Source organism: Diceros bicornis, chromosome 6, assembly GCF_020826845.1.
Source record: "Diceros bicornis minor isolate mBicDic1 chromosome 6, mDicBic1.mat.cur, whole genome shotgun sequence".
NCBI classification, from domain to species: Eukaryota; Metazoa; Chordata; class Mammalia; order Perissodactyla; family Rhinocerotidae; genus Diceros; species Diceros bicornis.
The window spans coordinates 49,904,344-49,919,925 of record NC_080745.1 but is presented as its reverse complement, the minus strand read 5'-3'; the positions used below and the strand labels follow the sequence as shown (position 1 = coordinate 49,919,925).

The 15,582-nt window shown below is 35.1% G+C and overlaps 1 protein-coding gene across 10 annotated transcripts in view; it reads right to left on the bottom strand.

The window, feature by feature from the left end:
• Window positions 1–15,582, bottom strand: part of PCDH15 (protocadherin related 15) — an 800,695-nt gene that overhangs the window by 375,502 nt on the left and 409,611 nt on the right. For all 10 annotated transcript variants that reach the window (XM_058543433.1, XM_058543426.1, XM_058543425.1 and 7 more), the window contains one exon: window positions 13,798–13,906. In XM_058543433.1, the coding sequence (XP_058399416.1) occupies window positions 13,798–13,906 (109 nt within the window). The remainder of the gene's footprint in view (window positions 1–13,797; window positions 13,907–15,582) is intronic.

Genomic DNA, 15,582 nt, shown 5'->3' with positions numbered 1-15,582 from the left:
GTATTGGGGGATTATGGGGAGATGGCAGAGTAGGAAGAACCAGGAATCTATCTCTTTGCCTAGACAACAATTACATTGGCAGAATCTGTCTGATGTAACTATTTTGGAACTCTGGAGTCTATTGATGTCTTACAACTTTCAGGGAAGGGTTAGACAGTAAATTGTGATTAATTTTGGTCAATTATAGCTCTTAACACAGTAGCAGTTACCCATGATCTATCCCTCAGCCCCTTGGAAAGCAGCTGTGCACATGTTCCTAGAGCAGCTTGCATACTGCTTGTGGGAGACTGGGTGGGAAAAAAGGACTCTGTCCTCCAAATATCAGAGATCTGTGCTCTGATGGATGATTACTGCTTCTGATCACAGAGGTGAAGCCAGCCATTGTTCTTGCATCACCCCTCAATGTTGCAAGCCCCTTTCCTTAGGCCAAAGTTACTTCCAGGAAATTTAAAGGGCCAACATCCTTTCCCCACCTTCATTTTTCTTTTTTTTCCCTTTTTGGAAGCCAGACATTAAAGACTAGGACATTCAAAAGCAGCTATACATATATCTAGAGCAGGGAAATTAGAAAGTCACTGTGTATGCCCAGGGAAAGGCATAGACTCAGAAAATGCTTGAGAAGACCTTATGTTTACACCCCAGACTAATTCTCAGCACAGAGACACACTACAACAATAAAGAAGAATAAAAACAAACAAAAAACCCCAGCAAAATCTGGGGAGAATCTGATCTCCAGAGTTACCTCAATATTAGATTCAGATGTCCAATTTTCAACAAAAAACACAAGTTGTACAAATAAACAGGAAAGAATGGCCCCTTCCAAGGAAAAAAAATCAACAGAACTGCCTCTGAAAAACACCTGATGGATGACCTATTAGACAGAGACTTTAAAACAACTGTCTCAAAGATGCTCAGAGAACTAAAGGAAGATGTAGAGAAAGTCAAGAAAATGATGTATGAACAAAATGGAAATATCAATAAAGAGATAGGAAATCATCAAGAAATTCTGGAGCTGAAAAGTATAGTAACTGAAATGAAAAATTCACTAAAGAGGTTCAAAGGCAGATTTGAGCAGGCAGAAGAAAGAATCAATGAACATGAAGATAGGGCAATAGAAATTATTGAGTCTAAGGAATAGAAAAAAGATTGAAGAAAAGCGAACAGTACCTATGGACCTGGGGAACACTATCAAGCTGACCAACATACACACTGTGAGAGTCCCAGAAGGAGAAGAGAGAAAGAAAGGGGCAGAGAGAATATTTGAAGAAATAGTGGCTGAAATCTTCCCAAGTTTGATGAAAGACATAAATATAAACACCCAAGGAGCTCAATGAAATCCATGTAAGATGAATTCAAAGAGACTCAGACCAAGGCACATTATAATCAAACTTAAAAGACAAACACAGAGAATCTTGAAAGCAGCTAGAGAAAAGTGACTCATCATATACCAGGGATACTCAATAATATTGTCAGTATATTTCTTATGAGAAACTTTGGAGGCCAGAAGGCAATGAGGCAACATATTGAAGGTACTAAAAAAAAAAAAAAAAACTGTCAAAAAAGAATCCTATATCCAGCAAAACTGTCCTTCAAAAGTGGCAGAGAAATTAAGACATTCCCAGATAAACAAAAGCTGAGGGAGTTTGTTACCACTATATCTGCCCTTCAAGAAATGTCCAAGGGAGTACTGCAGGTTGAAATGAAAGGACACTAGACAGTAACTCAAAGCAGTAGGAAGAAATAAAGATCTCAGTAAAGATAAATACATGGCCAATTATAAAAGCTAGTATTATAGTAACAACAGTTTATAAATCCACTTTGTGTTTTCTACATAATTTAAGACACTAATGCATTTAAAAGAATTATTAGGGCCAGCCCCGTGGCTTGGTGGTTAAGTGCACGCGCTCCGATGCTGGTGGCCTGGGTTCGGATCCCGGGCGCACACCGAGGCACCGCTTCTCCGTCCATCCTGGGGCAGAGTCCCACATGCAGCAACTGGAAGGATGTGCAGCTATGACATACAACTATCTACTGGGGCTTTGGGGGGAAAAAATAAATAAATAAAATCTTTAAAATAAATAAATAAATAAATAAATAAATAAAAATAAAAGAATTATTAGTTTATGTCTTCAGGCACATAACGTATAAATGTAATTTTGTGACATCAACAATGAAAAGGGTGGGGATTGAGTTGTAAAGGAGCAGAGTTTTTCTATATTATTGAAGTTAAGCTGGTGTAAATTCAAGTTGGAGTGCTATTCCTTTAGGATGTTAAATGTAACCCTTATGATAAAGACAAAGAAAGTAGTTATAGAATACACACAAAAGGAAATAAGAAAAGAATTCAAATATTTCACTACAAAAAATTAACTAAACACAAAATAAGATAGTAATGCGGGAAATGAGGGATAAAAAGCTGTAAGACATATGGAAAACAAATAGCAACATGACAGAAGTAAGCCCCTCCTTATCAGTAATTACCTTAAATGTCAGTGGATTAAACTCTCCAATCAAAGACAGAGATTGGCAGAATGTATTAAAAAAACCATGATCCAACTATTTGCTGCCTACAACAGACTCACTTTAGATCTAAGGACACAAATAGATTGAAAGTGAAAGGCTGACATACACTGCAATATGGATGAAACTTTAGGAAATATTGCTAAGTGAAATGTCAGTCATAAAAAGACAAATACTACATGATTTCACTTATATGCAGTACTTAGGGTAGTCAAAATCATAGAGACAGAAAGTAGAATGGTGGTTGCCAGAGATTGGGGCCGGGGAGGGGCAGAGGTAGGTAATTATTGTTTAATGGTTAAAGAGTTTTAGGGGCTGGCCCCGTGGCTTAGCGGTTAAGTGCGCACGCTCCGCTACTGGTGGCCTGGGTTTGGATCCCGGGCGCGCACCAACACAGTGCTTGTCTGGTCATGCCAAGGTGGCGTCCTACATACAGCAACTAGAAGGATGTACAACTGTGACATACAACTATCTACTGGGACTTTGGGGGAGAAAAGGGGGGAAATAAAAGGAGGAGGATTGGCAATAGATGTTAGCTCAGGGCCAGTCTTCCTCAGCAAAAAGAGGATTGGTGTGGATGTTAGCTCAGGTCTGATCTTCCTCACACACACAGGAAAAAAAACGAAGAGTTTTAGTTTTATAAAATGAAAAGAATTCTGGACACAGCATTATGAATGTATTTAATACCGCTGAACTGTATGCTTAAAAATGGTTAAGATGGTAAATTTTATGTTATATATATTTTACTACAATAGAAACATTGGGAAAAATTATATTAGTATTTACTTTTTGATCCAGAAATCCCACGTGCAGGAAATTTTCACGTTATAATAATAAAAAATAAGTAATCGCCTAAATATATATCAGTAGTGGTCTAGTTGAATATATGGTGATAACTCAAAGGTAAAAATGAATGATGACTATCTTTACCCATTACTATAGAGTTATCGTTAGATATATTAAGTGAAAAGACAATTTGGAGAAAAGTGCATATGGTTTGCTAACTTGTAAGAAAGAGGATACACACACACATAAATAAAAAAGAATATATATATATGAATATTAAAAAAAAAACCATAACATTAAAAATTGTTATATATAAGAATGAGAGAGAGAGGGAATAAGTTGAGGGAATAGGCATTGAAGCTAGATTTAATTAATTATACTACTGTTTTTTATTTTGGCACCATATGAATGTGATATATTATTATTAGACATTAAATTTAAAGACATCTTGAAAAATGAAAAAATAAAATAAATCAATGCAAATGTTTATTTAGTTGATTACATAAACACAAACAGAAAAGAACTATCTCAGACAATGTTAATTGAGTAACTTGATGTCACATCTTTACTGTAATATAGCCTTAGAACAATAAAATTTACAAAAAAATTAAAACTGTCTATAATAATCATAGTGTTGGTGTTAATGTTGGTGCAGTTATTCTGAGATGATTATGGAAGAATTTTGCAATAAATGAAATGAGTGATGATGTGGTATCCTAATTCTCAATGTTGAAAACTGGATTCTTGTCACAGAATACTGGATTGCCATAGAAACTTAGGGAGATTTATGGCTGTTCCTCAAGTTTTGACATTGTGAACATGTAGAAATATTTGATCAGTCTCAGTCAAATGTTACTGATGAATACACCTATAATTTCCTTTTGGTATAACAAAAGCAATTATAATATATAACCTATCTCCACATTATTTTCAATGAAAACCTTCGAAAGACTGCTGAATGCTCAGTACCTTGCAAAAGCCAGGTTATTATTGAATTACAAAAATGTTGTCCAAGAACAGAAGTGTATGTCTAAGTTTAAGGACCTACAGATTCACTTAATTTTATCATTTAGAAAGTGTAATATTTATCCCATTTAGCAAAGCTATACTTATCTAAAAATGTTGCTTCTTCCAAAACATAAAACACTTCCAAAGCTCAGGGTTTTCTCCGTCTAGTTCTTGTCTTCATTTTAATCTCAGGGTTAATTGTATTATAATTCCACTTCCCTGATATTCACTTCACCTGCTACCCCTGTTATAAAATTAAATTTTTGTCAAAAATTTTAACCATGTTTTCCTTTATACCTTAAAAGCACATTTTTTTGTATCAAATTATCCCTAGGTTCAAACCTATGTGATAGATATTAACTGTAATTTCTTGTTATTCTCTCCCATTAGTTTTAAATTATCATTTTGTCCCTTTAGGTATTCCATTTTCTTTGTGCATCTGTGATCATTCTAATTGAAAACAGTAAACTCTTTTTGTTCCAATTCCACATATTCCAAATCACCTCAGTTCTAAATCCATTCCTTTTGCAAACTTCTTTTTAAGCTATTTCTGAAGAATAATAAACTCCATTTTCCTATCCAAAATATTGCCAATAACTCTGTAATCCCCTCTCAAAAAAAAAAAAATTCAAATTTTCTTTTACTTGTCTCTCCAGAAAACCAAATTACTATATTAGTAACCAATTTCTCAACTTAGAAAAATTCTACAAAGATTTGCCTAGGTTGTTTTTCTTATGCATTTTTATAGCAGTGCTTCTAAGAGTCTAGTTTCTGTTCTACCTGCATCAGAAAGACCAAGGTCCTACCCCAGATCTTCTCAATCAGAATCTCTGAAAAGGAAGGTCAGGAATGTGCACTTTGGGTAATCTCAGGTGATTCTACCACTCTCTAAAGTTTGAGAACCACCACTGTAGGGTATATGAAATGTTCGTGTCTGTTTTCTAAACATAAAAGCAAAGCACAAAACCCAGCAAGTGAATTCTTGCTAATGGTATCACCTTTTTCTGACTCTGCAGGTTCAAATCCCCAAATTCTTCTCACACAATTCTCCATACATTGTCCAAGTGATTTTTTCCTTGCCTTTGTCATTCTCTCCTATGTTTCGTTTTTGTATCATCCTACTCTCTTTCCTTATTCAGAGCCTCATCCTTTCATACTTGTAACCCTGTGATAGCCTCCTAATTTTTCTGACAATCCGTTCACTCATAATCACTGAAGTAAACTTCCTAAAATGCCACTTTAATCTCCCAATATCCAGACAAAATTATACCTATTGTTTACTGCCATGATCCCCAAAGTGGGATTGAGGATAAAAATAACAAATTTCTATTTTTTATTTAGTGGTGCAATTTACATACAATAAAATGCACAGTAAGCTTCAAAGTTTTTGGACAATTGTATAGACCCATGTAATCACCACCCCTATTAAAACTTTAATTTTATATTTATTTTATTCAAAACAATACAAAAACAAGCTTAACAAATATATAATATTATGGTATGTTTGTAGGGATACAGGCGGGGAGTCTAGAAGGAAACATGGCAACTATAGTATAGTGTGGAAGGGTTGACAGAAGCACTCTCCCGTGTCTGTTTGCTTTCTCGACATCGCCATGGGTCTTGGTTTACATTTGGCCAGTTAAAGTGACTTGTGTTTTGTAGTGTTCATTTTTCGCCAAAATAATACTCACAAAAATGAGTAAACAGCTGAGAATGAACCTGAAATTAAAGACAACACTCATGATACCTGCAAAAGTGAACACCAAGAAACGGGCAGGACACTCACTTCCCACGCTCTTAGTACATGGGCTTAATCAGTCATGTTATTAGGTCAAACCGTGAAGATCCAAGCAGACCTGAAATGTAGTCAGACTGACAATTTTTAAACAATTAATAAAATTATTTGAAATGTGAACTTATACCCTATATAATTAATAATAATCAGTGCTCTGTGCAATTATTAAGCGTTGAAATTTTAACCAATGATAATAATTTTTATTGAATGATTTTTAAATATTAGAGGTCTCACTCAAACTTAACTCATGGGATGAAGGATCAAAAAGTTATGTCTTCCATCTAAAATGTAACTATCTTAAGCTAACATACACACGAATTACTTGAAGTAAATCAGATACAGCTACAGATTTTTTGGTTTTCCGTTAAGAAGCAACGTCCACTTTCCTCCTCCTTGAATCTGGGCTAGATTTGTGCTTGCTTTGACCAATAGCTGATAATGGAAATGATGCTGTTCCAGTTCTGGGGCCAAGCTTTAAGAAGTCTGGCAGCTTTCACCCTCTTAGAAGCCAACAACCAATGCTGTAAAAGAGACTACTGAATGAGGCAAGGCCAGATGGAGAGAAGGGATGAGTAACCACCTTGGATGTCCATCCCTAGCTAGCTCCCAGCTGAATGCAGACATTTGAGTAACCTCAACTATACCATGTAAAGCAGAAGAACGCCCCAGTTGATTCCAATCAACCCACAGAAACATGAGAGATAATAAATCATTGACATTTAGGTCACTAATCTTTTGTGTAGTTTACTGTACAGCAACAGATATCTAAAATACTACTCACTATCTCTACATCTTCTCTTATGTTTCCCCAACTTATATTGTTTTCATGTTTCAATGAATTTCGGTGCATTTCCACAAAGTTACTTGCCCTGGACTTTAGTGTCTTCCCCACTGGCTGTAATATGTTAATGACTGGAGCAGCATAGGAAAGCAAGTATTGAGGATGGTAAAACTGCTCCACAAACTTGTGACCTTAAACTTTTGGGCCGTTACTTGAGAAAGAAATAGACTTCTATTCGATTCAAGCCACTGTGTTTCAGCTCTTTGTAAAAGCATTTCAGCTTGCTCCTTTACTAATCCCTCTACCCTACCCAACCCGTTATTGTAGACAACGTGTTCATCTTTGAATTCAGTCTATCCTCTCAATTTTAGGGAAATTTATTTTGTGAGTTCAAGTATTTGTGGCTTATTATTCTACACCACGCGATCCTTATGGGGGAAAGGACAGGAAGTTCCGTATGACTGGAAATGAGTAGTTCGGAACAATTTTCAGAGGAAGTCATAAAAACATGAATGATATTGATACTCAGTAAATATGACTTGAACAGCGGGATAAACATCTCCCAATAATGTAGGTGATGAAATCAAACTTCTCTCATGCCTAAAGGAAACAATAATAATAATAAAATACTCCCCAGTGCTCCAGTTAATTTGCCAGTAATAAGTTCCTGGTAAAAGAGAAAAATAACCCCCCAAAATCCAAAAAGGAATAGAAGAGAAAAGTTTCCAAATTGGTGGAGGTTATTCAAAATTAGAATAAACATTCTGGAAAATAGAAAGGCATGAATGGAATGCACCTAATAGACTATATATGAGGTTACTTAATATTTGAAAGGCCAGAATGTGGAAAAGGAGGCATTTATAAGCTGTGCAGCACTGCGAAAACAAAACGAAACAAGAAAAAGCAAACAAACAAAAAATCTAAACTCTCCTAATACAGGTGAAATCTAAAATATAGAAAAGAAGGAATTTGAAATCTACATTAAAATCTGTATCTTCCTCATGACTTTTCCAACATGAGGATACTATATACTTGGCCATGAAAATACTAATATTTAATAATACTTATCAAAATTAATGCATGTTTGTAAAAAGAAAAATTTAAACCCAAAGTTTCTGACTCTAGTGCCTCCATTCTTAACCAATGTGACATCAACTCTTAGTTTCTAGAATATTCATAATATTATCATAATCATCATACTTACTTTGAACAGTAGGGGAAAGTAGCTATTAATTATATTTTAATATTTATATTTTAGTATGTAACATATATCTTATCTATATGTTATATTTAATATACATTACTTGTCACCCAGTAAGTGCTCAGGTAAGAGTACCTAGCATTACAAGATACTAATATGACAACCTACCATTATGATCTAAAAGTCAGTAGACCTTTTTACATTATTAGAAGTAAGTACGTATTCTATCATATCTTTGTTAATGATAGTGCTGGAACAGAGCTTCAGAGCTGTTAATATAGTTTTACATGAAAAAATGGCCAGACAATCACATAATTAGAAGCAGGAAACTCATAGGCACATACTATTAAGGAGTCAACAGGTTATTCCTGTCTTCGTGTTTTTGGCTCTTGCATGCATGGACATTCTGGAGCCTCTCTTATCGTCTTCTGGATTAACTTCTCTGTCACTTGTCTACCACACACTGATGTTTCCTATCCAGCATCCAACGCAGCACAGACTTGATAAAGGATTCCACCTACAAGAGCTCATTATCTTTATAAAAATCTAGATAGTGACAGTTTTTCACTGGATTCTAGAGGAAAAGATAAATGGTTATTGATTTTTGTTTTCACAGTTTTTAATTGTCTCTTTGTCCTTCTCAAAATCGACATTAACCTTTAATTCATAATATGTCTATGCTATTCAGGGTACAAAGATTGGAGTATGCTTTAGAGAAGTCACTCACCATCCCTTCACGGTATAAAGATACTACATAAATGAAAGTTGAGAAACGAAGTGTTGTAATTAAATGCTAAATATTACCTTTTCATTATTTAATATTTTATATTATAGTAATATGGGACAAAATTTCAAAATATATCTGGATAAAGAAAATTTTAATATAAAGGTTTTCCCCTCAATTTAAGAACAAGTGTGAAGATACTCTAGGTTGAGTGAATTTGCCTTTAAAATGGTTAAGGAAAAGCCAACGCAAAACTCTCAAATTACCTAGAGTTTTCTTTCGTAACTTTCTGCCTCTTTCTCTTCTCTCCTTCTGGGACTCCTGTTATGCATATGTTGGTATACAGAATGATATTCTACAGGTCTCTGAGGCTCTCTTCACTTTTTTCATTCTTTTTTTCCTCTTGCTTCTCAGATTTGATAGTCTCAATTCATCTGCTTTTGAGTTTGCTGATTCTGTCTTCTTCCTGCTTGAATCTTCTAAAGTGAGCCCTCCTAGTGAACTTTTAATTTCAGTGGTTGTACTTTCCAATTCCAAAATTTGTTTGCTTTCTTTTTATAATATCTCTTTGTTGATATTCTCTATTTGGTGAGATATCATTCCCAAATTTTAATTGAATTCTTTACACATGGTTTCCTTTAGCTCTTGGAACACATTTTAATAGCAGATTGCCAGTCCTTATCCACTAAGTCCAAATGTCTGGGCTTCGCAGGAATTCCTTCTGCTGACTTATTTTCCCTTTGTAGCAGCCATTCTTTCCTCTTTCTTTCCAGTCTCACAATTCATGTTAAAAACCAGGCATTTCAACCAGCATTATGTGACCACACTGAAAATCAGATTTCTTTCTTCCTCAGGGTTTGTTGAAGTTGCCACTTGTTTTAGTTGTGCTCACTTGTTTTCTAATTTACAACTCCACCTTAGCCTTCAGAAAGGCTTTCAGAAACTCAAGATCAGCCAAAGGTGAAAGTTGAAGGCCTGTTTTCTGAGAATATACACAGTACTATTCCTGCTACTGTCCTGCTAGATTCCTAGAAATATGTCAAAGCTTTTTAGAAACCCTATTTCTTAGTTTTCTTTTTAAGCTTTTTGGTTAGCCTATTGCTTGTCCCTAGCTTTCTTTTAAAACTTTTTGGTTAGCCTATTGTTTGTTCTAACTGTTATCCATCATTTCAGGCAGTGACAGAGTTAAAACACTTGCCTGCAATTGTTTTTGACAAATGCCCCCCAAGGAGAATGCTATTTGTGCTGGTTGAGATCTGCCTCATCGTTTTATGTGGGTTCTTCCAGGGAACCACCAGCCAAGTCACATGATACTTCTTTGGAAATGAAGCTTTGAAAGAGCTCCAGTTTTGTTATGCCCCTTCCAATAGCTGCCAAGCTGCCTTGAGAATGCAGGCTGATATTTTTTATTGCTACTGCTACATTAAAGAGCAGGCAATGAGACTCAGGCAAGTGAAAAATGCCACAAAGCTGAAAAAAAAAAAAAAAAAGTTACTACCAAGATTCAGCTGTTTTTCTGGAATGAATGCTCCCTGGGTTGCTGTAAGCCTTGGTTAATTCTGGAATTAGTGATTCAGAATTCTGATTTTTCTTTTTCTTTTTCTTTTTTTTTTTTACCATTTTTTCATTGCCTTTATGGAAGGGCAAAATTTCAGAGGACCTTACCTGACTATTTTCAATGACTTCACCTGAGATGTGTCCTTAAATTACAAAAACTTTTATCTAATCTTACATCCACTGTGATTTCATTGTACTGAGAATAATAATCGTGAGGGACGTCCTTAAAGATATAACTCAATGTTTATGAAATCATGAGTACCCAAACAAAAATAATTCAGTTCATCTAAGTTTATATCTGTTTTAAAGATAATTTTAGTTCACCAGAAAATCCTATTTTATATTTATCAGCTGAGATTTTATTGTGATTTTTCTTTTCCTTTTAAGACATACTTCAATTTAAACCTAAATTTCATTCTCCTAATAGTTAGACATGGAAGAAACATTGGTTGGGTAGATAATCAGTTTTACTTATCTCCCCAAAAAAGTCACCCCATTTGGGAATAAAGCAATTTCCATTTTAAGGTAGGAGCCTATTTTGGGCTTTTGATTTTGCTTATACTCTGTGTTTCTTTCATTCAGATTATCCCTGCCAATCCCAGCCCCCACAGATATGATGGCAGCATTTTTCAGTAAAGAAAGCCAATGGACACACAATAGAAAATAATGGATCAAGGTGACATAGGGTTGGCTCAGGTTGTTGGTGGTGATCAATAGCAGTGGCAACAATTCCACCATTGACGATAGCGATGGTAGGGCCAGTGAATGGGTTTGTAACAGTCCTTGGATGACTTTTTTATACCCATCAGCATCCACATCCTCACATCTAGTAAACAGACTATCAACAAGGTCTGATAACAGGAAAAGAGCTCTCCGCATGGTAACTGAGAAAACTGGCTCTGAGGAGCACATACATTCAGAATTATTTGGATGCACTTAAGGAAAAGGAAGAGTTCTGGCAAAGTAAATAAAATCAGAGCCATGGAAATCCTATTTTGGGGTGGTTGGGGGGGTGTGCTTCTATTCTTACCAGTCTTGTGTGGCTTATGAAACAGGCTTTATTTTCCTTCCTAATGATGATAACATCAACTAACGTTTATTAAGCATTAACTTTTTTCCAGACGCTATTATGTATTTACATGTATTAGATTAAATCCTCAAAACACTTTTAGAGAAAGGTCTACTTTGATCAACCTTATTTTAAAGAAGTGAAATCTGAGGCAGAGAGGTTAATAACTTGCCTAAGATTACATGATCAGTAAGTGTTACAGTCGGGATTTGAACATGGATAGTAAAGTTTCAGAGGCTATATTCTCAGCCTCTACAGTGCTCTGCCTTCTAGAAATATAAGTACTCTGAAAGGATATTATTTAATTTAGCTGTGAAAGCAAAGTTAGTGTAAGAGTGTTAGTGTTAACATATTTATGTCACTTTTCTGCTCTAATTTCTGTATTGTCTCCTCGTTTCACTCAGAGTAAAAGACATAGTAGATCAATAGCAGACAAGAGTCTACGTTTTCTGGGCCCCTCTTATTTCTCACACCCTCTTTCTACATCCCCCTCAATCACTCCTCTCCAGTGCTACTGGCCTCCTTGACATTTCTGAAACCCACCAGGTAAGCTCCAGCTTTTATCTCTGCCTAGAAACTCTTCCCCCAGATATCAACATGGCTAACTCCTTCAAGGTCTGTAAGACTTTGCTCAAATCTCACCTTTTCAATGAGGCATATCCCAATCATCCTATTTAACACTACAACTTATACTACAACACCCCTTCTGTACTTGCAATCCCACTCATCCAGCTCTATTTTTCCTATAGCGCTGACCACCCTCTATTTATAATGAGTACATGTATCTATTTATTATATTAATTGTTTACTGCCTGTCTCTGCTGCCAGAAAACCAGCTCTACAAAGTGAGAAATCTGGCTTGCTCTACAGAGTAGGTGCTCATTTATTGAAAGAAAGAATAAATGTAATTTTTAAAAATGAAGGAAACTTATGAATACCAATGGATATCAGCCCACTCCGAGTAGCACACTTTCCCAAGACCGTCTTTAAATTTCATCCTTAGATTTTGCACATGCTGCATCAACTATCTAGATAATTTTTCTCCCATTCTCTACCTAGAAACCCTAGTATTTCTCCTAAAATAACTTTTCTTAAGCAATTTTCTTAGAAATTCTTAACACTCTCCTCCCATGAGCTCACATCATATGTGGCTCATACTTTATTTATAGTGCTTAAAACTATGTGCTTTAATTTATCTTTTGACATGTTTCTAACCATAGACTCTACCTCTCTCTAACCTCAAACATTTATTTCTCTTCTTTGTATCTACAGCATCTAGCATAGTGATTGACATATTGTTAAGCCTTCCGTTAATGAAAGGAACAATGCCTATTTCCTTTTATCTATGCCAAAGTCGCTATAGACTTAAAAGAGGCTTATGCCTATGTAACAGTCTAATCTCTGCAATTGGCTTATGATACACGTGTAGTTCTAGAGACCAAAGGCTTGAAACAGAATCACTTGAATTTCCTTTACAGACAGCATTTCTAAGTAGGATATAGTATCATATTTTGAAATCCTTCTAATGTCTAGAGGTTTTTGTATTATTATGAATGTGTGCATATGCACAGGCTGAAGCCATGGGGATAGGATGGCATTGAGGGTAATGTTGCATACCATTGAATAGTTATTTTCAAGCACATTTCAAAAGCAACACCTTCTTCATTAAGAGATGTATGGTCTGTCTCACACACATCTATCTCTCTAGAGACTATAAACCATGCAAAGTAGCAACGCCCATATTTTAGCAAAAGCAATTTGAGAAGAGTAGCATAATCAAATTCTCATCATGTTTGCTTTTGGTACAATTAGAAGTATATGCACAAGGATGGATTAGACAGCTTCTGTGAATTTTTCAAGGAAAAATTAGCCAAGGGTATAATGTATTGTGTGCCCTTGGGCTAATCATGATCCGTCTTATTTTCCCATATGGCTCCAAAAGCCGTTATTTAATTCAGCAATGTATGTTCAGAATTATGTAATTTTACCCAACCAATGACAAAACACTAGTAGAGTAAACAGTGTAAGTTTATCAATTGATTTTTGAATATTTTCTTAGAGAATTTTTTCTGAGGTGGTACAAATAAAACTACTAATACATAAACCAATATCCTGTTTTTTGAGTTGTTTTGCTTCTTCAACAAAAGTTTTCCTATTTGTTCTTCTACACGTTTCACTGAATCTAATTCTGAGGAAGAAAATTTGTTATTTTTTAATTTATTCATTCATAAAAATAACAATAACTTCCGAGAAGAAAATGTTCACTATTAAACATATTTCCTCTGATTTGATACAAGTTTTTTCTACTTGATTCTAGAGCAACAACTGAGAGTGTAAAATTTTAGCAGATACAAACCAACAAGGATGGAATAGAGAATGCCTGGCCTGTCTGCTGGTGGCTGAATATTCTGGTCCTGATCAATGGCTTGGATCGGTGGGGTAACAATGATGGGGTTCAGTTCTTCCTGGAAAAGAATTCAGAGAGTTTAGCTCAGTTTTATTACTAATACCTCATGGAGAATCAACATTCAGATATTTATAGTTCAAGCAGCTGGATAACATCTGAGCCAGGAGTTAAACTCAAGTTTCAAGATTTATAATTTGTATTTTAACACCTTAGATTAGTTAATTTTGAATCTGAAGAGGGAGGAAGGTGTCCTAAAAGTCAAACTGAAAAGACGTTGTAATTATATACATAGAACTTTATATCAGAATTTCTCCCAAAAGGAAAGCAAAGAAGAAATTTTGAATCTTCCCTAGATAATTTAATCAAAAGAAATATGAGACCGTCAAGTATGGTTTTATTGTGTGTGTGAGGAAGATTAGCCCTGAGCTAACATCTGTGGCAAATCCTCCTCTTTTTTTTTTTTTGCTTGAGGAAGACTGTCCCGGAGCTAACATCTGTGCCAATCTTCCTCTACCTTGTACATCGGACGCTGCCATAGCACGGCTTGATGAGCAGTGTGTAGGTCTGTACCCGGGATCTGAAGCTGCGAACCCCAGCCTGCCGAAGCGGAGCACACGAGCTTAACCACGCCACCACCAGGCCAGCCCAAAGTATGGTTTTTATCTTTGGATTTAGACAAAATTTGTAAGAATATTTATATTCCTTTCTTCCTAAATCATATTTTAAAGTTTCACACAAATTAATTATATTAAAATATGTTTTAAAAATTGATGCTTTAATTCAATAGAAGTCACGGCCCCATCACTGCAAATATCATATAGTTAAAATTAATTATATATCATGCAGGTATGTACATTTAACTTATAATTATCTACGAAGAGATTTCATTTAATATTATAATACATTTCTGTAAGTTAATGGTTCCCAATTTGATGTCCAGTGGTATTCTGTTCTGCTATCAGGACTGGCAAACATTTTTCTGTGAAGGACCAGATAACAAATATGCTTAGGCTTTGCTGGCCATGCAACCTATATTGTAGCTACTCAACTCTGCCATTGTAACACAAAAGCAACAAGTGGGTATGACTATATTGCAATAAACTTTATGTACAAAAACAAATGGTAAGTAGGAAGTAACTTGTTGACCCCTGTGCTGGATTATAACAGATATGCTGAAAAAACAAATGTGCACTCTGCACGGATAAGCTCAGGACACACTTGGTATTCAATAAAGTTTCAAAAAGTTAATCTATTGTATTGTATCGTCTTTTCAGAGACTTAATTAAATATACTAATTTGCATAATGACTGTCTAAGAAGAGGGTATTATTTGTACATTTTCTAGAACCACCCATTAACATCTCCTTGAACTAATACTCTTAGAACACAGTTTGAGAAACACTGCTTTAAGTCTTTGCAACCCTCATTCCAAATATACAAGTGGTAATTCTAAAGGGAAGTAAAGTCTATCTCAATATCTAACAACTTCATATTCTAAAGGAATTACTGCAATGTTCTTTTATATTATTTCTTCTCAAATAACAGAACTTTGAAACATGTCAAGTATTCTCATACAAAAGCAGTAGTTTCTAATCTCAGCAGAAATGTATAGTGACGGCATGCTAATAAAAAAGCAACAACGATATTAGACCATTATGTATTTAAATACTTCATTTTGATTAAGTTATATTACTATTAAGTTATATTAAGTATATTACGTTAGTGAAGTTGTAAT